The sequence below is a fragment of the Somniosus microcephalus genome, chromosome 8, assembly GCF_052327205.1.
Source record: "Somniosus microcephalus isolate GS21.2 chromosome 8, FLI_Smic_1.0, whole genome shotgun sequence".
In the NCBI taxonomy this organism is placed as follows: domain Eukaryota; kingdom Metazoa; phylum Chordata; class Chondrichthyes; order Squaliformes; family Somniosidae; genus Somniosus; species Somniosus microcephalus.
In genome coordinates, this window is record NC_140994.1 from 141049549 (window position 1) to 141074206 (window position 24658).

The window sequence follows — 24658 nt, forward strand, 5'->3', positions numbered from 1 at the left end:
TAAGACTTCTGAACGCCCAAGCGAGCCCGAGAGTATACGCACTCATCCAGGATACGACTACATACGAGGCCGCTATCAACCTACTGAAACAGCAGTACCGCAGCCCGGTAAATTACATGTACACCAGGCACCTCCTAAGATCCCGCCCGCAACAGCCAGGAGAGTCTGTAGCTGAATTTTTACGGGCGCTAAGAGCACTCGGCAGGAACTGTGACTTTAAAGCGGTGACGGCTGTTGAAAATACGGAAGATAATATCCGCGATGCCTTTGTGAAAGGCCTACGGTCCGACTACTCACGGCAAAGACTGCTTGAAGCTAAAGACCTCGACCTGGACAAAGCTGAAGCCCTCGCTCTCTCCCTGGAGGTGGCCCATCAGGACCAGGAGGCGTTTTCCAGGTACTGCTCGCGACCCTGGGACTCGGGCCCGACCCCTACCGCAATACCCTTCGCAGCGCCGCCCCCGGGACCTACCTCAGCGTCGGCGTCCCGGACCCGACCGGGCCCGCCACCCCCGGTACCGGCTCCGACATCGGGCACCCGCGATCGGGCCGCCGGCTGCTTCTTTTGCGGCCAGGAGAAGCACCCGAGGTCGCGCTGCCCAGCCAGGAACTCTACCTGCTCAACCTGCAGGAAGAAAGGCCACTTCTCTAAGGCCTGCAGGAGCGGATCTTCAGAGGCCAGCAGTGCCTCATGCGAACTGTGGGGGCGGCCATCTTCTTTCACGGCAACTGAGGCCAGTATCCCCACACGTGAGTCATGGGGGCGGCCATCTTTGATCAAGGCAACCGACCCCAATAGTGCCTCATGTGAGTTATGGGGGCAGCCATCTTCTCCGCCATTTTGTCCTACCTCGTGGGAGACGCCATTTTACCCACCACGCCCGACTGCCACCGGGCCCCCGGACCCGACGACCGCCTCGCCCGCAGACGACAACGACTCGCTTACCTACACACTAGCCTCCGTCACTCTGGATCAAGCCCGCCCACACCACCTGTCCAAGTCGATGATGGACATCAAAGTAAACGGCCATGCCACGACCTGCCTGTTCGACAGCGGAAGCACGGAGAGCTTCATCCACCCAGACACGGTGAGCCACTACTCCCTCCCTGTCCTGCCAACGCGCAACCGAATCTCGATGGCATCGAGGTCCCACGCCACGGACATTAGCGGCTACTGTGCTGTGACCTTGTCGGTTAAGGGTACAGAGTATAAAAACTTTAAACTCCTCGTCCTCCCCCAGCTCTGCGCTGCCGTCCTACTAGGGCTGGACTTCCAATCCCACCTCCAAAGTGTAACCCTAGCATACGGTGGACCCCTCCCCCCACTCACAGTCGACAACCAGCGAAGGTTAAACCGCCCACCGCGTAACACCTGCAGCCTATCCACCCTCAAGGTGCCGCCACCTTCCCTGTTCGCTAACCTCACCCCCGACTGCAAACCCGTCGCTACCAAGAGCAGGCGGTACAGCGCTGGGGACAGAGCTTTCATTAGCTCTGAGGTGCAGCGTCTCCTGAAGGAGGGCATCATCGAGGGGAGCAACAGCCCCTGGCGTGCCCAGGTCGTGGTCGTTAAGACCGGCGATAAAAATCGCCTGGTCATCGACTACAGCCAGACCATAAACAGATACACCCAGCTGGACGCATACCCCCTTCCCCGCATATCTGACATGGTCAATCAGATTGCACAATACCGCGTATTCTCGACCATCGACCTTAAGTCGGCCTACCACCAACTCCCTATCCACCCCGAGGACCGCCAGTACACCGCCTTCGAGGCGAATGGGCGCCTATACCACTTCCTTAGGGTCCCCTTCGGTGTCACCAACGGGGTCTCGGTCTTCCAAAGGGAGATGGACCGGATGGTTGACCAGAACGGGCTGCAGGCCACATTCCCCTACCTAGATAACGTCACCATCTGCGGCCGCGACCGGCAGGACCACGACGTGAATCTGGAGAAATTCCTCCGTACAGCCCAACGGCTGAACCTCACCTACAATAAGGAGAAATGTGTGTTTAACACCTCGCGCCTTGCCATCCTTGGCTGTGTAGTAGAGAACGGACTCATCGGCCCCGACCCCGAAAGAATGCGCCCCCTCATGGAGCTACCCCTCCCCCACTGCCCTAAGGCACTTAAGAGAACCCTGGGGCTCTTCGCCTACTATGCCCAATGGGTGCCCAATTATGCGGACAAAGCCAGACCCCTCATGAAGTCCACATCCTTCCCCCTTACGGAGGAAGCGTGCGCAGCCTTCTCCCTCATTAAGGGAGACATTGCCAAGGCCACTATGCACGCAGTGGATGAGTCCATCCCCTTCCAAGTCGAGAGCGATGCATCCGACTTCGCCCTAGCCGCCACCCTTAACCAGGAGGGGAGACCGGTGGCCTTCTTCTCAAGGACCCTACAGGGCCCTGAGATCCGACACTCGTCGGTCGAGAAGGAGGCCCAGGCGATTGTGGAGGCGGTACGACGCTGGAGGCACTACCTGGCAGGCAAACGATTTACCCTCCTTACCGACCAACGTTCGGTCGCTTTTATGTTTAATAACAAGCGGAGGGGCAAAATCAAGAATGACAAGATCTTGAGGTGGAGAATCGAGCTCTCCACCTACGATTATGATATCTTGTACCGGCCAGGTAAGCTGAACGAACCCCCCGATGCTCTGTCACGAATTACATGCGCCAGCGCGCAAAGTGATAGACTTCAGACCCTCCACAACGACCTCTGCCACCCCGGAGTCACCAGACTTTACCATTTCATTAAGGCCCGCAACCTGCCCTACTCCATCGAGGAGGTCAGGACCATAACCAGGAACTGCCAGACCTGTGCCGAGTGCAAACCGCACTTCTTTAGGCCGGACAGAGCAAGCCTGATCAAGGCCACCCGCCCCTTCGAGCGCCTGAGCATCGACTTTAAGGGGCCCCTCCCGTCCTCTGACCGTAATGTGTACTTCCTCAACATTGTTGATGAGTACTCCCGTTTCCCCTTTGCCTTCCCCTGCCCAGACATGACCAGTACCACGGTCATTAAATGCCTGAACGACCTCTTCGCCTTGTTCGGGTTCCCAAACTATATACATAGTGACCGGGGCTCCTCTTTCATGAGCGAGGAACTCCGTCAGTTCCTACTAGCGAGAGGTATTGCAGCAAGTAGGACCACCAGCTACAACCCCCGAGGGAACGGCCAGGTGGAAAGAGAGAACGCGACGGTATGGAAGGCCGTCCTCTTAGCCTTAAAGTCTAAGGGCCTCCCAACCTCCCGCTGGCAGGAAGTCCTCCCGACAGCGCTGCACTCCATCCGGTCACTACTTTGCACTGCCGTTAACGCCACCCCCCATGAACGAATGTTTGTTTTCCCCAGGAAGTCGACTACGGGAACCACTCTACCAACCTGGCTGACCTCTCCGGGGCCCGTCTTGCTGCGAAAGCACGTGAGGGCCCATAAAACAGACCCCCTGGTCGAGAGGGTGAACCTCCTGCACGCCAACCCCCAGTACGCCTACGTGGCTTACCCAGACGGGCGGGAGGACACTGTCTCCTTACGAGACCTCGCACCCTCGGGCACTCCGGAGACACCACCTTTACCCCCCCCCCACCACCCCCCCAATTCCAGCCCAGGTAGACGGCATGCCGGAACCCCACGAGCCTTCGCCGACCACGCAGACACCAGCACGAACACCGGATAATGCAGCACCGCCGTTGCGACGATCGGAGAGGCTTACGAGGCCTCCGGACAGACTGACATACCAGAACTGGTAGTACACTTCACCCCGCCGGACTCAAATCTAAACAAGGGGTGAATGTGGTAAACCACTTTTATCGTTACACTATAGTTATCACTGTTGTATTGTTATCACCGTTATCACTGTTGTATCACGATACGAGGTTGCCTCTTGTCGCGCTGTTATACCTGGGCTGACCACCTCCGACTCCGCCCATGGCTCCACCTACCTGCCCAGGTATAAAGGTAGTCGACTGGCTGGTATTCCTCCTTGTTGGACCCGATCACCCACGAGGGTGGGCTCTGTTATTTAGTCAATAAAAACCTTTAGTTACGTTCCTAACTCGTCGCTTTTTATTGGACGAATTGATAGGTATATCAAGCTGTATTTTAGCTGTTCTTTCAATAAGGGGGTTGTTCCAGCTTTGTTCTGAAGTGGCTACGTATCCATCACTGGATCGGTTATACTTTGTAAAACGTGGATTTGATCTTGGCATTGCTCTTGCATAGGTCCAGGTTTCATTTCTAGTCTATTTTTTGGGTGCCTACAATTGGCTTCTGGACAAGGAGAAAAATCGTTAGTCACTATTTTGCTCACTGTGTAGTTGCGTGGACAGTGAGTCAGGTTCTGCTAGGATGAACCCCTCTCAATTCAGTCCTACAAGCTCAGCCACCCTACTCACTGCTAAAAAAGGGCATGGTTGGGGGGGGGCGGTGATCTGCTTCCTATAAAACAATACACCAATTAGAATTGCTGCTTTCACGAAAGGGGGGAGAATCAGAACGAAAAATGGGTGAGCTCCCCCCCCCCGCCCAAAAACCATTTAATGCTCCTCCAGCAGCCACTTCCAAAGCTCGATTTCCTGATCAATATTGCTGATTATTCAAGGGAAAATGCAGGTGCTGGTTTAACCGAAGGAAGCATAGATGTATTTGCTCTTGGCACAGTTTCCCGAGGAGCTTTATCAAAAGTTTGACTTTATGCTTTCACTTTTATACTGAGCAAAGGTGGTGGTGAAATGTGGCCAGACCCAGATGGTACAATCTATACAGGTGTATAGATTGTTTTAATTTGTGATGTGCAGTACTGGAAGCTTCAAGTCTGAGGACTGGGGACTACTGTGTGTCAAAATATGTAGTAGTAGTGACTTCCTCCACGTGAATGAGGCTGATTAGCTATGCTAGTTGGGGAAGATTAGTTCTTTATTTTTGTTGGAGGGAGATGGGCAAGAGATGAAAATTAAAGAAATGTTGCTTTTGTAAGTCTGTCCTAGTGATCGGTAAGGGTGTTAGCCTTGGCTTAGTGGCAGCACTCTCGCTTCAGAGTCAGAAGGTTGTGGGTTCAAGTCCCACTCCAAACACTTGAGCACATAATCTAGGTCAGTACTTCAGTGCAGTACGTAGGGAGTTCTGCAATGTTGGAGGTGCTGTCTTTCGGATGAGGCATTCAACTCAGGTAGACGCAAAAGATCTCATGGCACTATTTCAAAGAAGAGCAGGGGAATTCACCCCAGTGCGATGGCCAATAGTTATCCCTCAATCAGCACGGTCTCACCTAAATTCACATTTTCTCTCTCTCTCTCTTTTTGGTTAATGCGGTGTTCAGAGATGGATACGTTACCCCTCTTTATACTTTTGGCAGGATAGTAGAAACCTGCTAAAGGTCATTTCGTTCAGTTCAATTGGTGTATGACAGCAGGGAAGAGATGGCGTATGAAGGTAAATGCCCACCATCTGTGTCCCTGTTAGTTGCATGGCCGACAGATCTATGGAATTCAATTTGAATCAAGGTATGTATTCATCGTGTTGAGGCAAAAGGTCAACGAGCCTCACTTGTTCACAGCAGGGCAGTTACTCTGTCAGTCTTTATTTTCACACTGCCGTGTACTCAGCCTTTCAAGACCAAGCATACACCGTTCAAAATGAGAGTCCCTGTTTAGCTGCTAGGCATCACCTGAAGGATTTATCTTCTGTACATGCAGACTCTCTTCCCACTCTACAAAGAAGGCATTAGTCTACATTGCAAATTATGGCAAAGGAGACTGTAGCCACCGAGGTCACCACTGCAGGGCTGCAAATGTGTTTTTTGAAGACTTCTCAGGGTGTTAATGTGCACGAAGATTCAGTTGCAGGTGTAGCATTAGTACTACGTGTATGATACAAGGATGTCTGATGCTACTGAGCCTATTGATAATGTCATGCCTTTACCGCACCTAATTGTGTAGCATTCTTCTTGGATTGCAGCTAATCTGTCCAGCAGAAGGAAGGTGATGTGTTTCCCTATTCTATGAAGGTCAGATCTTGCATCAAACACTACTGGGATTTCACTCACAATCTCAAATTCTAGATATTCCAACAGTTCTAGGATGGCTCCCTCTGCATAAGACATCCTTACCAACCAGTTATCCAATACAGCCAAGAGTTTGAAGAGAAAGAGAGCAATGTCAAGATCAAGTCCACATTTTACATTTTTAAACAGCCTCAACAGCAGCAGTTTCAGCACAACAACTGTTATTAACCCATTCAAATTTGGGTCATGCAAGCAGGGTGGATGAAATCTTCTGTTTAAGCTAACTATTCTTTGCCATGAGTGCTTGCTATCAAAAACATATGCAAGTACATTACTTTTCATAAAAATAAGGGCCTTCACCTCCCATTATGTACACATTTCTATAGCTAGAACTTGATGTGATCTTACTGGTTTTCACATCTAAATCATTCTGTTTTTAACCATAGCTCAATAAGTAGGACAGTGGGATACAGTTTCGCAAATAGAATTGCTCAACAGGAGTTTGGACAGGGGAAGGGGAAATCCCCTTCTATTGGGATAATGAAGAACCCTGCCCATTATTCTTCCTCAAAATTATTCAGCATAGTATGAGATTGTTAATTTTAAACACCAATGCCTTAATATAAAACCACCTTTCTTGTGCCAAGCACAGGAAGTCACACCTGTGCCACACCTTCTCTACACACAAGTCTGTATAACATCGATTGATCAGATAAATATAAACCAGTGGTTGGATCAGCAAAAATGTTGGAACGCAGCACAGCTTGTTTGGCATCCTCTGGGTTGTTGTATTGTAAGGGATGAGGAAAAAGAATGTAGCAGTAAATCAGCATTTCACAACCAATAAAAGGCATTTGCCAAAAATAATCCATTGCTCGTTTTCTTCATATGCAAGTCAAGAAAATCTCAAAACGATCTGTGTTCTCTAAATGGCTCAGCTGGTGAGGTTGCAAATGGCTGAGGCAGAAAGGCCAGGAAAGCCCAAGGTTCGTTTACCAATGTGTGCACAATCAGCTGATCTCAACTGGGGTAACAATATGTGCATTACAATTGGTCTGGGACAGGACAGGATGGGAAGGGTGAGGATCAATATTCATTAACCCCTTTTTTGGGGTCAGCCAGTTCTTAGATATTTCTGGAAACCACCACCATTCTTAATAGTTTCTAAAGCAAGCTACTGAGAAATTCATATAGTTGCAACTTCTGTTTGCCTGATGAGGAATACACATACATACTCCCCACAGGAACAGATAAGGCTAGAAACCAGGTGCAGGTTGGCAAGAACTAAGAATTGAGGACCCAAACTATGCGCAGGAGTACTGCTAAAGTTTGACCAGCTAAGACTATATAGCAGGGCATGGAATCTTCCTACTGCTTATCCAGCTGGATCACACTGCTGGTTGGGGCTTTGGCTTGCAGAGTTATCTGGAACAAAGGAGGTTATCTTAGGACCACTTGACCCCACTTACTTTCACCCGTCCCTCAAAACAGCTGTTGCAACATTCTCTAAGCTGCGCGGGCACGCATCAATCAGGAGGTCCCGCACAGGCCACTCACCAGCTGTTGACGTTGGAGAAGATGCCGTGCAGCAAATTTAAAGGGACCGCGCATGGAAAAAAAATTAGAGGGAACATTGAACTGAAGATGGAGTCACTAGCTGACCATTGGACAACAAGTGTGGGTTTGAACCTTTGCTAAGCAGACAGCAGCCACCAGTAACCTCTCCAAAGCAGCATGCACAACTCATCCTAAGGTGTACAAGTGCACTGCCATCAACTACTGATCACAGTACTGTACCACATTATTCCACAGTTGGAGGTACAGAGCTTCATCAGTAACCGCTTGCTCTCAATCAAGGCAAGCACTAAATATTGGATATTTGACAATGTATTCACATTACTTGGGCTCTAGGTAATGCTTTTCAGCATCGTTCATCCGTAGCTTCAGAGTTTTATCATCAGCTACTTCCAGGTTGAAAAGTGGTGTGCTCCAGCCCCAAACTCCGAGGAGAACTCCCTAATGCACCATGAGATATTTTCTATTTCCCACATTAGCCATCCTTGCAGCCTCTCCGTGAGATTAGCAATCAGGGACTGTTTTGCACCGAGAGTCTATGGCTACCAAGAACTGGATTGAGACGTTGGACCTTTACAGCTAGGCGGATAAAGGAGACTTTCATTCCATCCAGTCTGGATTGAAGTCGAAGTCAGAGAGCTGAAAGGCCACTGTTTAACTCAGTGCACCACCCAGTCCCCAAGAATCACTTTTCAATTTAAGAAAACACAAAAAGTAAAAGAAATAGCATTAACTTTACTTTTGTTAAATATACAAAAAAAGCTAAAACAGCAATGGCTGTCTCTACTGTTGATAATTCACCTCCTCTACATTGCTGGGCTCAGTAATTATTCCCATCTGATATCACATCATCATCATCAGGACTTGCCATTTGAAAAACAAGTTAAGAAAATTGGAAAAAGACAAACATGCCACAAGAACAGGGTTTAAAAATATAAAAAATGTTCAAGAGAACTTAAAATGACAGTCAGACTCTGTCTTTAAGAGCCAGTTGAAAAGGTCAATCTGCAACTGGAGAAAAGCCATCATTTCCCTTTCCATCAGTCCTGCCTTGTCTGCAAGGGGAACTATATACATCTCAATTGCAAGTTTCATGAAAGGGAGACAACTGCACATGTACTGGTGTCTTTGTACTCCATTCCTTGTTTCCACATTTTCGCCTTTAAAGCTTGGAAGCTCAAAGCTTGTAACTCAGCACATGGATAGCAAATTCCAGCACCCTCCTACTACACCACTGCCTTTTATTATGCAACTGCAGGAGGAATTCTGCACAAGCTGCCTGCTCCTATGGTGTCTCTGAAGGGCAGCTATAAAGCATTAAAAACTACAGAAACAAAATGACTAAGGAATGTACAGGTTATCACATGACAAAGTGGTGTTTTTTGCAGATAACCTACGAAGGAACCAGGTGTGTAGCAAGAGCACAAAATTAGTCAACCAGGCCAAGCCCAGTAACCTGTGATTGACCTCTGAATTCAATCCAATGCCAGTGCATGTGTGCAGACAATACTATTCTCCTTCCCATACGCAATGTGAGAAGTCTGCAGCCTTCATCATATCCCTACAAGGTACAGCAAGTAAAGGTTTATGATGTTAAAAGAATTTTATAAACTGGACCATGACTGTCAGCTATTGGGTGCTATGGCATTATGTTTCAATCTCTGTATATATTCTGAAACTTAAAAAAGTAAGACTTGCTCACCAAGCAAACTAGTACAACCCTGCCTGCTGGGCAGCACCCACCACCACTTTTAAAGCACAGCTTGCACTGGAATCAGGGGCCTAATTCTATGGCATTTTCTTCATGTTGTGTATAGTTGAGGGGGGCGGGGGGGAAAAGAGAAGACCTTTCCGCACCACTTGACAGCACAGTGCAAAGCCAGCACGTGGCACCACAGAACAGAGACTCTAGTTTGACCCCCTCCTCCGACGGTGTTCCTGATCTTGGTCCCATCGCTTTACTGCACAGACGTATGCCATCTTGGGGCCAGTTGAAGAGTGGCATTGGTGCACATCTGTAAAAAGGTTCATCCACCCAAAGGGCATGCATGGCCTAGCTCGTCCTACTCGAATTGTTTTCTAGTACCGTAAAACCGTGAAACTCCCTGCCTCTGTCTCCCCTTTCTCCTACAGTTCCTAGGCTTTTAAGACTGAAAGCTTGGCATTATCTAATCACTACTTCCCTATTCATTTATTTCCAGCTCTTTTAACATTGGCGCTGTTTTGCATTATACCATGGGCCTTGGCCCTTCACCTAGATTTCAAAATTTAAGTACTGTATAGCAAGGGGAAGTAAAGAGTTTTCGTAAACTTAAAAGAATTAGATGTAACTACAATACAGTGACCAGTTCTGATCTCCTGGTTTAAACAGCATTCTTCCAGGTAACAAGCCTGCTCCAGTTCTGAAGTGAAGCACTGAAGAACAACCTTTTCATATATTATCATATACAACTCTACAAATATAGGCTAGGTACTGTAGGAGAGTCAAGTAAGCGCACCTACCTGGCATGAACCGGTATGGATTCCAGCAGCCACCTTTGTTTGTATTCTCAGGCAGGGGCTGAAAGATCAAAGATGAAGGGAGATAGGTCTCAATATCTGTTACAAGGGACCAGCAAAGAATCAAAAAAAAGTTTACTGACCAGGAAGAGATAGCTTACCTACCAGCTAGTGCATTCATTTTTCAAATAATAGGTATCCTCCACATAACAGAAGTACCCTAGCTAGATAGGTTCTGGGAAAACCATGAGGAGGCACATAAATGTCAGGACATTGCAGAGAGATTGCATGTGGTCTCCTGCTCCCAACTGTGTGTAAAGGCCAGGAAATGCACTATTGAACCAATGTATTTTGAGCCCAAACTAATCACTTAACACTAACCCCCTTCTCGCTCCAAAAAACCCCACGACACCCTTGCAGGGCTTATGGGTGGGATTGTGAGGAGTGGAGGATACATATTATTTGAATACTGAAGTGACTTAAACAGACATTCCACATAATACTCAAGTTGTACATATTCAGAAGGGGACCCTTGACTGAACAGTCCTTAGGATGAGGCCAATGCTATCAATCCATGTAGGGAACATTAGCGTAGTGGTAATGTCACTAGGCTAATAATCCAGAGACGGGAGCTCAAATCCCACCATGGCAGCTGGGGAATTTAAATTCAGTTAATTAAATAAATCTGGAATTTTAAAAAAAAGCTAGTATTGTGGCAAAGCCACCAAAGAGACTCTCACAGTAACTTGTACAATTGTCTTTAATCATTATTGTTACCTTTTAATGTTTGCCCTGTTTAAACAGCGCGGGATCGATAAAATCGCGATCTGACGCGATGACATCACGTGGGTCACGTGACGTTCCCAACGGCGGGAAACATGACGACGTCATGGTTGGAGGGCGTTTCCAGTTAGTCCTCGTGGAGTGAGCTAGTGTACAGACCTGTTTGGAGTTTCTCCTGCGTTTCTTGTTTTGTAATACTTTCAGTGCATTAAACTAAGTTTGTTAACTACCAGTTTAGTTCAGTGTTTTTGTTAGGAGTGCATAGACTCCTACATTGGTGACCCCGAATCCTCGCAATCATTTTTCGCGGTGGACACGGAACGCAGGCCAGTGATGGATGCCAACGCTGTGGCCTTGAAGCTCCCCCAATTCTGGGAACAGGCGGCGGCCTCCTGGTTTGTGCAGGCTGAGGCGCAGTTTGAACTCCGCAACATCATGCCGGACCAGACCAGATATTTGTACGTAGTCTCCGCCCTCGATAGCGTCGAGGATCATCAGCCTTCTGGAGAACCCCCCGAATGCTGACAAGTATGTAGCCATCAAGACTCGGCTGCTGCAGGTATTTGGCTTTACCAAGGCGGAGCACGCTCGCTGCTTACTGACACGACCAGGGTTAGGTGGCTCCAAACCCTCGGAACTAATGAGCCACATGCTGATGCTCCTGGGGTCCGAACCCCCATGTTTCCTGTTCCACGAGCTGTTCCTTACGCAGCTGCCCGAACACTTCCAGGCAGCCCTCGCCAGATCGGACACCGGGGACTGCATCGCGCTCGCCGAAGAGGCGGATAAAATTTACGTGGTCCAGCAACAATACTGCGCCATCGTGCAACGCCCCGCCCCAAGGGGCCCGGGCCCCAGCCCCGGCGCCTCCGACGGCCGGTTACTGTTACTACCACACTCGTTTCGGCCCGAAGGACCGCTGCTGCTGACCACCGTGTAGTTTCGTCCCCAAACTGTCGAAAAAACCACTGCGAGTCAAGAACACTGGATCCGGTGCGTCCCCCGCGGTCACGATGGCGATCGGCGACTCCGGGAATCTCACGTATTTAACCGACTCCATCTCGGGCCATCATTTTCTGTGTGACACGGGGGCACAGTGCAGCATACTTCCTGCCTCGGTCCTCGACCTTCGGTCCGGCGGACGGAGTTCCCCCCTCCAAGCTGCCAACGGGGGCACGATCCGCACTTGCGGGAAACGACGGGTGCAAATCTGTTTCGGTGGCCAGCGTTTTACCTGGGATTTTGTCACCACTCAAATTTCACAGGCCCTCGAGCGCCAACTTTTTAGGCGCCAACGGCCTGTTGGTGGGTGTGAAAAATCGACGCCTCGTTCACGCCGCCACGCTCGACGGTATTTCAGGTGCGCACAGTACGGCTGCGCCGCACTCAGTCTCCTGTGCGCGGCCACCTCCCGACGATTTCTCCTGCCTTCTCGGGGACTTCCGAGCTGACAAAGCCCACCTTTTCAGCTTCGACCGCCAAGCATCGGGTGGAGCATCATATTTCGACAACCGGCTCTCCAGTCTACGCCAGGGCGCGGCATTTGGAGCCCAGCAAGCTCGCGGCGGCGTTCGCCGCGATGGAGAAGCTGGGGATTATTCGCCAGTTCAGTAGTCCCTGGTCTTCACTGCTCCACATCGTCCCAAAGCCCAGCGGGGGATGGCGGCCCTGTGGCGACTACCGTCGCCTCAATGAGATAACGACGCCCGACCGTTACCCCATCCCCCACATACAAGATTTCTCTGCGCATTTGGCGGGGAAGTCAATATTCTCAAAGGCCGACCTCGTCCATGGGTACCATCAGGTCCCAGTGCACCCCCAGGATGTCGAAAAGGACGGCGGTCATCACCCCTTTTGGACTTTTTGAATTCCTCCGCATGCCCTTTGGGCTTAAAAACGCGGCGCAGGCGTTCCAGCGCCTTATGGACTCGGTTCTGCGGGACCTCGATTTTTTGTTCGTCTACTTGGATGACATTCTGATTGCTAGCACCACAAAGGATGAACACCTGAAGCATCTCTGTGTCCTTTTTCAACAGCTTCAGCAGCACAGCCTCATTGTGAACCCGGACAAATGCCGTTTCGGCCTGGCGCAGCTCGATTTTCTAGGCCACCGCATAACTTCCGCAGGGGCAACGCCGCTTCGAGCTAAGGTGGAGGCGATCACGGCGTGCCCGAAGCCGCAATCTGTGAAAGCCTTACAGGAGTTCCTGGGGATGGTTAATTTTTACCACTGGTTCGTCCCCAGGGCCGCACAGCTCATGCGGCCGCTCTACGAGGCCCTCAGGGGCAAGACAGGAAAGGAGCCCGTGGTTTGGTCACAAGAAATGGGTCACGCCTTCGAGGATACGAAGACCGCGCTCGCGAACGCGACGATGTTGGCACATCCCCTGCCAGGAGCTATCATCGCCCTCACGACGGACGCGTCAGATTACGCTGTGGGGGCCGTCCAGGAGCAATGGGTCGACGGCGCATGGCAGCCTCTGGCTGCAACGGCAGGAATGTCGGTACAGTACTTTCGACACGGAGCTGTTAGCTTTGTTTTTGGCCATCCGCCACTTCCGATTCCTCCTCGAAGGGCACCGCTTCACTGCGTTTGTTGACCACAAACCCTTGACATTCGCGATGGCCAAGACTGCGGAACCGTGGTCGGCTCGGCAACAACGGCAGCTGACTTACATCTCCGAGTTCACCACCGACGTCAGGCACGTGGCCGGCAAGGACAACGTCGTCGCTGATTGCCTTTCCCGCGCCGCCGTCCAATTAGGCATTGACTTCGTAAGAATGGCAGCCGACCAGGCTGCCGACCCGGAGACTCAGGCCTTTCGTTCTGTCCCCGCCAGCCTCCAGCCGAGAGATGTACCGTTCCATGTGGCAGGTACCACTCTACTCTGCGACGTTTCGTTGGGTGCACCCCGTCCGATTGTGCCATCCACCTGGCGCCGAGGCGTTTGACGCCATACACGGACTGTCGCATCCTGGAGTGCGGGCGTCGCAGAAGCTGCTAGTCTCCAAATTCGTATGGAGGGGAATACGCAAAGACGACCGCGACTGGGCGAACACTTGTGTGGTTTGTCAACGGGCCAAGGTGCAACGGCACGTCAGGGCCCCTCTGGCCACCTTAGAGGTACCGGAGCGGCGTTTCGACCACATTCACGTTGACCTAGTGGGCCCACTTCCACCGTCCCGTGGTTTTACGCACCTTCTGACAATGGTGGATCGCACCACGAGGTGGCCGGAGGCGGTTCCCCTGACGTCCACCACCTCTGCGGATGTCGCGCGAGCCTTCATCTCATCATGGGTAGCCCGGTTTGGTGTCCCTGCAGATATTTCGTCGGATCGCGGGCCGCAATTTTCGTCGGAACTATGGAATGAGGTAGCCTCAGTATTGGGCACTAAACTACATCGCACTACGGCTTATCACCCGCAAGCGAACGGCTTGTGCGAGCAGTTCCACCGTTCATTGAAGGCGGCGCTCAGGGCCAGCCTTCTGGATGCAGCATGGGTCGATAAACTGCCATGGGCGATGCTAGGACTGCGCACGGCGCCGAAGGAGGATCTACAGTCGTCGGCCGCAGAAATGGTTTACGGTCAGCCACTTCGAGTTCCGGGCGAGTTCCTGCCGTCCCCTACGCGGCCGTGGTCTGCAGCCAGTCAGCGAGAGGCCCATCGGGATGCGGCTCAGTGTTTCCGCCCAGTTCCAACCTCACAGCACGGTTTGCCTTCTTCCAACATCCCTGGGGAGCTGTCAAAGGCCAAGTTCGTCTTTGTGCGCCAAGACGGCCATCGTACCCCGCTCGCACCTCCTTAAGCGGGTCCGTTCCAGGTTCTACAGACCGGGGACAAGAGTTTTGTGATCGACGTCGGGGGCAAGCCTGATCACATCTCCGTTGATCGCCTCAAACCTGCGCACCTGGACCTCGAACAGCCAGTCGAACTGGCACAGCCTCCACGCCGGGGCCGGCCGCCGCTACGCCTAACCGCACCGTGCTACCTGCCAGCTCACCACCTGCTCAGCGTTTTCCTCTCTGGGAATTTAGGAGTCAAACAGGCTTGTCCGACCTCCTCGGCGATTGACTTTCCTCATTAAAGACAATTCTGGGGGGGGGGGGGGGGCCGTATGTGGCAAAGCCACCAAAGAGACTCTCACAGTAACTTGTACAATTGTCTTTAATCATTATTGTTACCTTTTAATGTTTGCCCTGTTTAAACAGCGCGAGATCAATAAAATCGCGATCTGACGCGATGACGTCATCACGTGGGTCACATGACGTTCCCAACGGTGGGAAACGTGATGACGTCAGGGTTGGAGGGCGTTTCCAGTTAGTCCTCGTGGAGTGAGCTAGTGTACAGACCTGTTTGGAGTTTCTCCTGCGTTTCTTGTTTTGTAATACTTTCAGTGCATTAAACTAAGTTTGTTAACGACCAGTTTAGTTCAGTGTTTTTGTTAGGAGTGCATAGACTCCTACAGTATCAGTAATGGTAACCTTGAAACTATCAGATTGTCGTAAAAAGCCCAGCTGGTTCACTAATGTCCTTTAGGGAAGGAAATCTGCCGTCCTTACCTGGTCTGGCCTATATGCGACTCCAGACCCGCAGCAATGTGGTTGACTCTTAACTGTCCTCTGAAATGGCCCAGCAAGTCACTCAGTTGTAACTAACCGCTACGAAACAAAATAAGAATGAAAGCGGACAGACCACTCGGCACCGGCTACGGACACGGCAACAGCACACCCAGCCCAGTCAACCCTGCAAAGTCCTCATCACCAACATCTGGGGACTTGTGCCAAAATTGGGAGAGCTGTCCCACAGACTAGTCAGGCAACAGCCTGACATTGTCATACTCACAGAATCATACCTTTCAGCCAATGTCCCAAACTCCTCCATCACCATCCCTGGGATGGTGGCACAGTGGTATACAGTTGGGAAGGAGTGGCCCTGGGAGTTCTCAACATTGACTCCAGACCCCATGAAGTCTCATGGCTTCAGGCCAAGCATGGTCAAGGAAACCTCCTGCTGATTACCACCTAACGCCCTCCTCCAATTGATGAATGAGTACTCCTCCATGTTGAACACCACTTGGAAGAAGCACTGAGATAGCAAGGGCACAGAATGTGGGTGGGGGACTTCAATGCCCATCACCAAGAATGGCTCGGTAGCACCACTTCTGGCAGGGTCCTGAAGGACGTAACTGCCAGTCTGGGCCTGCGACAGGTGGTGAGTGAACCAACACGAGGGGAAAAACCTACTTGACCTCGTCCTCACCAATCTACCTGTCGCAGATGCCTCTGTCCATGACAGCATTGGCAGCAGTGACCACCGCACAGGTCATTGTGGAGACGAAGTCCCACCTTCACACTGAGAACACCCTCCATCTAGCAGCTCAAAACTGGGCATCCATGAATTGTATTCCACCACAATCTGTAACTTCATGGCCCGGCATATCCCTCATTCTACCATTACCACCAAGCCAGGGGAACAACCCTGGTTCAATAAGGAGTGTAGAAGAGCATGCCAGGAGCAGCACCAGGCATACCTAAAAATGAGGTGCCAACCTGGGAAAGCTGCAACACAGGACTAGGGTTGCAGAGGGGTGGAAAGTTTCCGGTAAATTTCCGGAAATTTTCCACGGGAAGTTTAGCTTGGGAATTTTGCCCAAAAAAGCACATGCTAGCATAATATTGTTTTTTTTGTATTTCTTTCTTTTTTTCCCCCACAGGTCCTCTCTTAAAATTACTAACAGAGATGGAATCTTAATTATTAAGGAATTTCTTAATCAATATATGTTTATCTTCTTACTTGGCTTGTTTTAATAATTACAAGTTTTGTGTGTGACTGTGAACAAATGTGTCCTGATTGGTTGGATGAGTGGATGAGCGATTAGCTCCCTCTATTTGTAATATTTGCATATTGAATTGTGATTGGCCTGCAGGCATCTGTAAGACTGCTATAGTTTTTTTTAAGATCCAGGTTAGGGGTCCTGAGGGAAATCATTTTGTTTTCTGCTGATGTTGTGATGATGCAGTAAGTAAATCAAACTTTATACCAAATAAACCAGTTACTTGTTGAACTCTGTTGTCCTTCAATTTAAAATATACAAAATAATACACTATTGGTGATGTAGCGTCGTGTGTGTACAGGTCATGCTTCCATCACATGGAGCATCAGCAAAAATGTACTCACCCTGTTGCAATCGTGCTGATCGACCGCAGTTCGACACAGAGATGAATGCCCTTTATTTCTCTGCATAGAACAATGCCACGTTTACCGTCGGATGTGTGGAAGCATTTTACCCCAGGCATTAAAGATGGAAAGACTGTGTACATGTGCAAACACTGTAGAAAGCCATATGTAAAGAATGCCACAAAGATGCAGCAGCATTTATCCAAATGCAACAACTTCACTCAAAGCTCACAGCAGTCAGCCCAGAGTTCCTCTGCTTCCATTCAAGAAGATGATGGTTCTCATTCAGCATCAGGCTCCTTATCATCAGCAACTCCTGGCCCACTTGGAAGGTTCTTTGATACAATGGATAACCATAGCCAGAAGAATGCAGATGAGTGCCTTGCTCGAGCTGTATATGCAACAGGCTCACCCCTCATGCTCACAGCCAATGTGTACTGGAAGAGATTTTTCAATGTTATTCGCCCTGCATACTGTCCTCCCACCAGACATGCTTTGTCTACTTATTTGCTGGAGGCTGAGTATAACAGAGTCCAAGGAAAGCTCAAAGAAACGATAGCGATAACGAAGAGCACAGACACGAAGGACAACAGACACGCAGGCACATACATTGCTGATGAGCTGAAAGCGGTCATCAACAATCTTGGATCACAAAAGGTCTTTGCAGTAGTTACTGACAATGCTGCGAATATGAAGGCTGCTTGGGCTCAAGTGGAGGAGGCCTACCCTCATATTACGTCTATTGGGTGCGCAGCTCATGGGCTTAACCTGCTCCTCAAGGACGTCATGGGTTTGAGAACCATGGAAGCACTGTACAAGAGAGCCAAGCAAGTTGTTAAGTATGTCAGGGGAAAACAGGTAGTTGCAGCAACCTGCAACTCCAAGCAAATGACAAAGAACAAGAACACCACACTGAAGCTGCCCAACAACACTAGATGGGGTGGTGTTGTCATAATGTACAACAGCCTTCTGGAGGGTAAGGAGTCGCTGCAAGAAATGGCAATATCCCAGTCTGGGGATATGGAAACCACCATCAAGAAAATATTGCTGGATGATGTGTTTTGGGAGAGAGTGGTTAGCAGCCTTAAACTACTCTCACCAGTAGCATCTGCAATTGCTCAGATTGAAGGAGATGACGCTGTCTTGTCAGATGTTCTCAGGCTTTTTACTGATTTAAAAGAACAAATCAGCATTGCCCTACCCACATCCCTGCTGCTCAAAGCAGAGGAGAAGGCAATTGTTCAATTCATACAGACGCGTCAAGAATTTTGCGTCAAGCCGATTCATGCTGCAGCATACATGCTGGACCCAAAGCATGTTGGGAGACCAATACTTTCTGGAGAACAGATCAACAGCGCTTACAGTGTGATTTCTACCCTCTCACACCATCTCAATCTGGATGTGGGCAAAGTTCTGGGAAGTCTGGCAAAGTTCTCTACCAAGCAAGGTCTTTGGAATGGGGATGGGATATGGGAATCATGCAAGCATATCAGTGCACATACCTGGTGGAAGGGACTTTGTGCATCCGAGGCCCTGTCACCTATTGCATTGGTGATACTCCAAATCCCACCTTCATCAGCGGCCTCTGAATGAAACTGGTCACTTTTTGGGAATACGCATAAAAAGGTGCGCAACAGACTGACTAACAAGAGAGTGGAGAAACTGGTGGCTATCCGGGCGAACCTACAACTTATTGAGCCAGATACAGAAGTGTCCACCACACAGCTAGACACTGACACAGAGGAGGAAATGGACACGTCAGAGCCAGAGAATCAGGAGGAGCAATGAGTAGAAGACTCAGAAGACTCATGAGTAGAAGACTCAAAGGGACAAAATAAGGACAAATTACAGGCTAAATAAGCTGACGCTCTTTTTTTTTTTTTTAGATGGGTCTTTTTTGTGGGGGTTCAATAAAGTTCAAAATTATAACCTAAATAAAGTTTTGAAAGCCTGTTTTTATTTGTATGGAACAGTATGTCTATTTTGACGACAAAGATAATATAAGGGTCAGAGACAAAAACCATCAGTGTGCAAAAAAACTCAAAATTCCCATAAATTCCCCAAATTCCCGAAAATTCCCATGGAAAGTTTCCTCTTTTAAAAATTCCCAGAATTTTGCAACCCTACACAGGACTACATGCATGCTAAAAAGCAGAAGCAGCATGCTATAGACAGGGCTAAGCGATCCCACAATCAACGGATCAGATCAAAGCTCTGCCGTCCTGCCACATCCAGTCGTGAATGGTGGTGGACCATTAAACAACTAATGGGAGGAGGAGGCTCCAAGAATATCCCCATCCTCAATGATGGTGGAGCCCAGTACACAAGTGCAAAAGACAAGGCTGAAGCGTTTGCAACCAACTTCAGCCAGAAGTGCCGAGTGGATGATCCACATCGGCCTACTCCAGAGGTCCCCACCATCACAGAAGCCAGTCTTCAGCCAATTCGATTCACTCCACGTGATATCAAGAAACAGCTGAGCGCACTGGATATAGCAAAGGCTATGGGCCCCGACAACATCCCAGCTATCATGCTGAAGACTTGTGCTCCAGAACGAGCCACACCTCTAGCCAAGCTGTTCCAGTACAGCTAAAACACTGGCATCTATCCGACAATGTGGAAAACTGCCCAGGTATGTCAAGTCAACGAAAAGCAGGGCAAATCCAACTCGACCAATTACCACCCCAGCAGTCTACTCTCAATCAGCAGCAAAGTGATGGAAGGCGTCATCGACAGTGCTATCAAGTGGCACTTACTCACCAATAACCTGCTCACTGATGCCCAGTTTGGGTTCCACCAAGACCACTCGGCTCCTGACCTCATTACAGCCTTAGTCCAAACATGGACAAAGGAGCTGAATTCCAGAGGTGAGGGGAGAGTGACTGCCCTTGACATCAAGGCAGCATTTGACCGAGTCTGGCATCAAGGTGCCCTAGTAAAACTGAAGGCAATGGGAATCAGGGGGAAAACGCTCCACTGGCTGGAGTCATACCTAGCAGAAAGGAAGATGGTTGTGGTGGTTGAAGGTCAATCATCAAAGCCCCAGGACATCGCTGCAGGAGATCCTCAGGGCAATGTCCTAGGCCCAACCATCTTCAGCTGCTTCTAAGGTCAGAAATGGGGATGTTCGCTGATGACTGCAGTGTTCAGCACCATTCACAACTCCACAGATAATGACGCAGTCTGTGCCCGCATGCAACAAGACCTGGACGATGTTCAGGATTAGGCTGATAAGTGGCAGGTAACATTCGCGCCACAGAAGTGCCGGGCAATGACTAGCTCCAACAAGCGAGAGTGTAACCACCTCCCCTTGACATTCAATGGCATTACCATCACCGAATCCCCCACTATCAACATCCTGGGGGGGTCGCCATTAACCAGAAACTTAACTGGACCAGCCACATAAATACTGCGGCAACAAGAGCAGGTCAGAGGCTAGGTATTCTGCGGCGAGTGTCTCACCTCCTGAATCCCCAAAGCCTTTCAACCATCTACAAGGCACAAGTAAGGAGTGTGATGGAATACTCTCCACTTGCCTGGATGAGTGCAGCTCCAACAACACTCAAGAAGCCCGACACCATCCAGGACAAAGCAGCCCGCTTGATTGGCACCCCATCCACCACCTTAAACATTCACTCCCTCCACCACTGGCGTACCGTGGCTGCAGTGTGTACCATCTACAAGATGCACTGCAGCAACTCACCAAGGCTTCTGCGGCAGCACCTCCCAAACCTGCGACCTCTTCCACCTAGAAGGACAAGGGCAGCAAGCGCATGGGAACACCACCATCTCCAAGTTCCCCTTCAAGTCACACACCATCTGGACTTAAGTATACTGCCGATCCTTCATCGTCACTGGGTCAAAATCCTGGAACTCCCTACCTAACAGCACTGTGGGAGTACCAGCACCACACGGACTGCAGCGGTTCAAGAAACATAGAAGATAGGAGGAGTAGGCCATTCGGCCCCTCCAGCTTGCTCCGCCATTCAATGAGATCATGGCTGATCATCCAAACTCAGTACCCTGTCCCTGCCTTCTCCCCATATCCCTTGATCCCTTTAGCCTTAAGAAATATATCTAACTCCTTCTTGAATATATTTAATGAATTGGCCTCAACTGCCTTCTGTGGTAGCGAATTCCACAAGTTCACCACTCTCTGGGTGAAGAAATTCCTCCTCATCTCTGTCCTAAATGGCTTACCCCTTATCTTTAGACTGTGACCCCTTATCTTTAGACTGTGATCAGCTGGCTGATGTCTTCACCACCATCTTCAATCTGTCATTGGCCCAGGCAGTAGTCCCTACATGCTTCAAGACCGCTACCATTATTCCTGTGCCAAAACAAACAGCTGTGACGTGCCTGAACGACTATCGACCTGTCGCACTCACACCCATCATAATGAAGTGTTGAGAGACTGGTCTTAGCCCACATCAAAGCCAGTGTTCCTGCCTCCCTTGACCAACACCAGTTTGCCTATCGTGCAAACAGATCAACGGAGAATGCAATCACAACTGCTCTACACTCGGCACTGAATCACCTAGATGGTAAGACCTACATCAGAATGCTGTTTATAGACTACAGCTCAGCATTCAACACTATCGTCCCCAACAAGCTGGCCACCAAACTCTTGGCCTGAACACTTCCCTCTGCAACTGGACCCTGGACTTCCTAACAAACAGACCCCAGTCTGTCAAATTAGGTAACCACACCTCCCCCCCCCCCCGACCCTGAACACGGGGGCCCCACAAGGATGTGTGCTGAGCCCCCTCCTCTACTCCCTCTTCGCCCACGACTGTGTGGCTGTTAATGGTTCCAACACCATCATCAAGTTTGCGGATGACACCACGGTAGTAGGCCAGATCACCAACAATGATGAGTCAGCCTACAGGGAGGAGGTCCAGCATCTCGTGAAGTGGTGCGTCGATAACAACCTGGCCCTTAACACCAAGAAAAGAAATCATTGTGGACTTCAGGAAGTCCAAAGGCGGAAGTCACACCCCCATCCACATCAATGGGGCTGTGCTGGAAAGGGTGGACAGCTTTTTCCTCGGAGTCCACATCACGGAAGACATCTCCTGGTCCCTCAACACCTCCTCTCTGGTGAAGGAGGCCCAGCAGCGCCTATATTTCTTAAGGAGGCTGAAGGGATGTAATCTGTCACCCCTGATCCTCTCTAACTTTTACCGCTGCACTATAGAGAGCATCCTGACAAACTATCACAGTATGGTATGGCAGCTGTAGCTACTATGACCGGAAAGCCCTGCAGCGGGTAGTCAAAACTGCCCAACGCATTACCAGCACCCGGCTACCGACCATAGAGCACATATACCAGAAACACTGTCTACGGAGGTCACGGTCCAGCATCAAAGACCCTACCCACCCCAGCCACAGTCTGTTCGCCCTCCTACCATCTGGGAGACGCTACAGACGCATTCGCACCCGTACGACCAGATTTAGGAACAGCTTCTTTCCCAGGGCTGTCATCCTACTGAACTCCACAAATAAACTCTAAAGCCTGCACATCTGCCAATGCACTTTATTATGGTTATATTTATGTTAATATACTACAAGCCAAATGTATGTTGAATGTTTAAATGTCTTAATACAAATGTACACTCTCGGGAGCCGCAAGCCTACATTTCGTTGTACTGCACTTGTGCACTAACAATGACAATAAAAGTTGATTTGATTGATTTTTTGGTTCTGGACTCCCCCGCCATCGGGAACATCCTTCCTGCATCTAGTCTGTCCAGTCATGTTAGAATTTTATAAGTTTCAATGAGATCTCCTCTCATTCTTCTAAACTCCAGCGAGTATAAGCCCAATCGACCCAATCTCTCCTCATACGTCATTCCTGCCATCCCAGGTATCAGTCTGGTGAATCTTCACTGCACTCCCTCCATGGCAAGAACATCCTCAGGTAAGGCGACCAAAATTGCACACAATACTCAAGGTGTGGTCTCACCAAGGCCCTGTACAACTGCAGCAAGACATCCTTATTCCTGTACTTGAATCCTCTCGCTACGAAGGCCAACAAACCATTTACCTTCTTAACCGCCTGCTGCACCTGCATGCTTACCTTCAGCGACTGGTGCACAAGGACACCCAGGTCTCGTTGCACTTCCCCTTCGCCCAATCTATTGACATTCAGATAATAATCTGCCTTCCTGTTTTTGCCACCAAAGTGGATAACCTCGCATTTATCCACATTATGCTGCATCTGCCATATCACCCAACCTGTCCAAATCATACTGGAGTTTCTCGGCATCCTCCTCACAGCACACACGCCCACCCAGCTTTGTGTCGTCTGCAAACTTGGAGATATTACATCTAGTTCCCTCGTCTAGATCATTTATATATATTGCGAATAGCTGAGGTCCCAGCACCGATCCCTGTGGTACCCCACTAGTCACTGCCTGCCACTCGGAAAAAAGACCCGTTTATTCCAACTCTTTGCTTCCTGTCTGCCAGCCAGTTCTCTATCGAAGTCAGTACCTTGCCCCCAATCCCATGTGCTTTAACTTTACACGCTAATCTCTTATGTGGGACCTTATCGAAAGCCTTCTGAAAGTCCAAATACACCACATCCACTGGTTTTCCCTTATCTATTCTACCAGTTACATCCTCAAAAAATTCCAGTAGATTAGTCAAGCATGATTTACCTTTTGTAAATCCATGTTGACTTTGTCCGATCCTGTCACTATTTTCCAAGTGCTCTGCTATTACATCTTTTATAATGGACTCTAGCATTTTCCCCACTACCGATGTCAGGCTTACTATAACTCCCCGTTTTCTCTCTACCACCTTTTTTGAATAGTGGGGTAATACTAGCTACCCTCCAATCCATGGGAACTGTTCCAAAACTCTATGGATTCTGGAAGATGACCAGCAATGCATCTACTATTTCTAGGGCCACTTCCTTAATTACCCTAGGATGTAGATTATCAGGCCCTGGGGATTTATCGGTCTTCAATCCCGTCAATTTCCTTAACACCATTTCCCTACAAATACTGATTTCATTCAGTTCCTCCCTCTCATTAGACCCTATGTTCCCCGACATCTCTGGGGGGTTATTTGTGTCCTCCTTTGTGAATTCAGAACCAAAGTATGTATTTAATTGGTCTGCCATTTCTTTGTTCCCCATTCAAGGCGGCGGCTCACCACCACCTTCTCAAGGGCAACTAGGGATGGGCAATAAATGCTGGCATTGCCAGCGACGCTCTGATCCCATAAACAAATAAAATAAAAATCCAGAATTTATTGACCATCACTAGTTGCCTAATTAAAAAAGTGAACCATGCAGTGTGGGAACTGGAATCATATGTAGGCCAGATCAGAGAGGGGTGGCAGGTTTCCTTCCTTTAAAAGGATGTTAATGAACCAGTTGGGTTTTTACAATAATCCCACAACTTTCACAGTTCATTTTCTGATGCTAGCCGACAAATCACCAGCTATACGAATTAAATTTCACGATTTACCATCGTGGGATTTGAACTCAATCTCTGAGTTACTAGACAGTACCAAAACCACTAAACATCAACCCATGGGTATGGTACCTAAATCCAGACTGTAACATTTAATAAATATTCAAGGATTGCCCCATGTAGCATAAC

The 24658-nt window shown here is 49.4% G+C and overlaps 1 protein-coding gene across 6 annotated transcripts in view; it reads right to left on the minus strand.

Moving 5' to 3' along the window:
- Positions 1–24658, minus strand: part of fam53c (family with sequence similarity 53 member C) — a 94376-nt gene that overhangs the window by 53200 nt on the left and 16518 nt on the right. For 3 of the 6 annotated variants that reach the window (XM_085995178.1, XM_085995181.1, XM_085995180.1), the window contains one exon: positions 10086–10143. The exons of 1 other annotated variant lie outside the window; for it this stretch is intronic. In XM_085995178.1, coding sequence (XP_085851304.1) covers positions 10086–10143 — 58 coding nt within the window. Of the gene's footprint in view, positions 1–10085; positions 10182–15427; positions 15527–24658 lie in introns of all 6 variants that reach the window. 2 more of the 6 variants (XM_085995182.1, XM_085995183.1) reach the window with 2 other exon arrangements.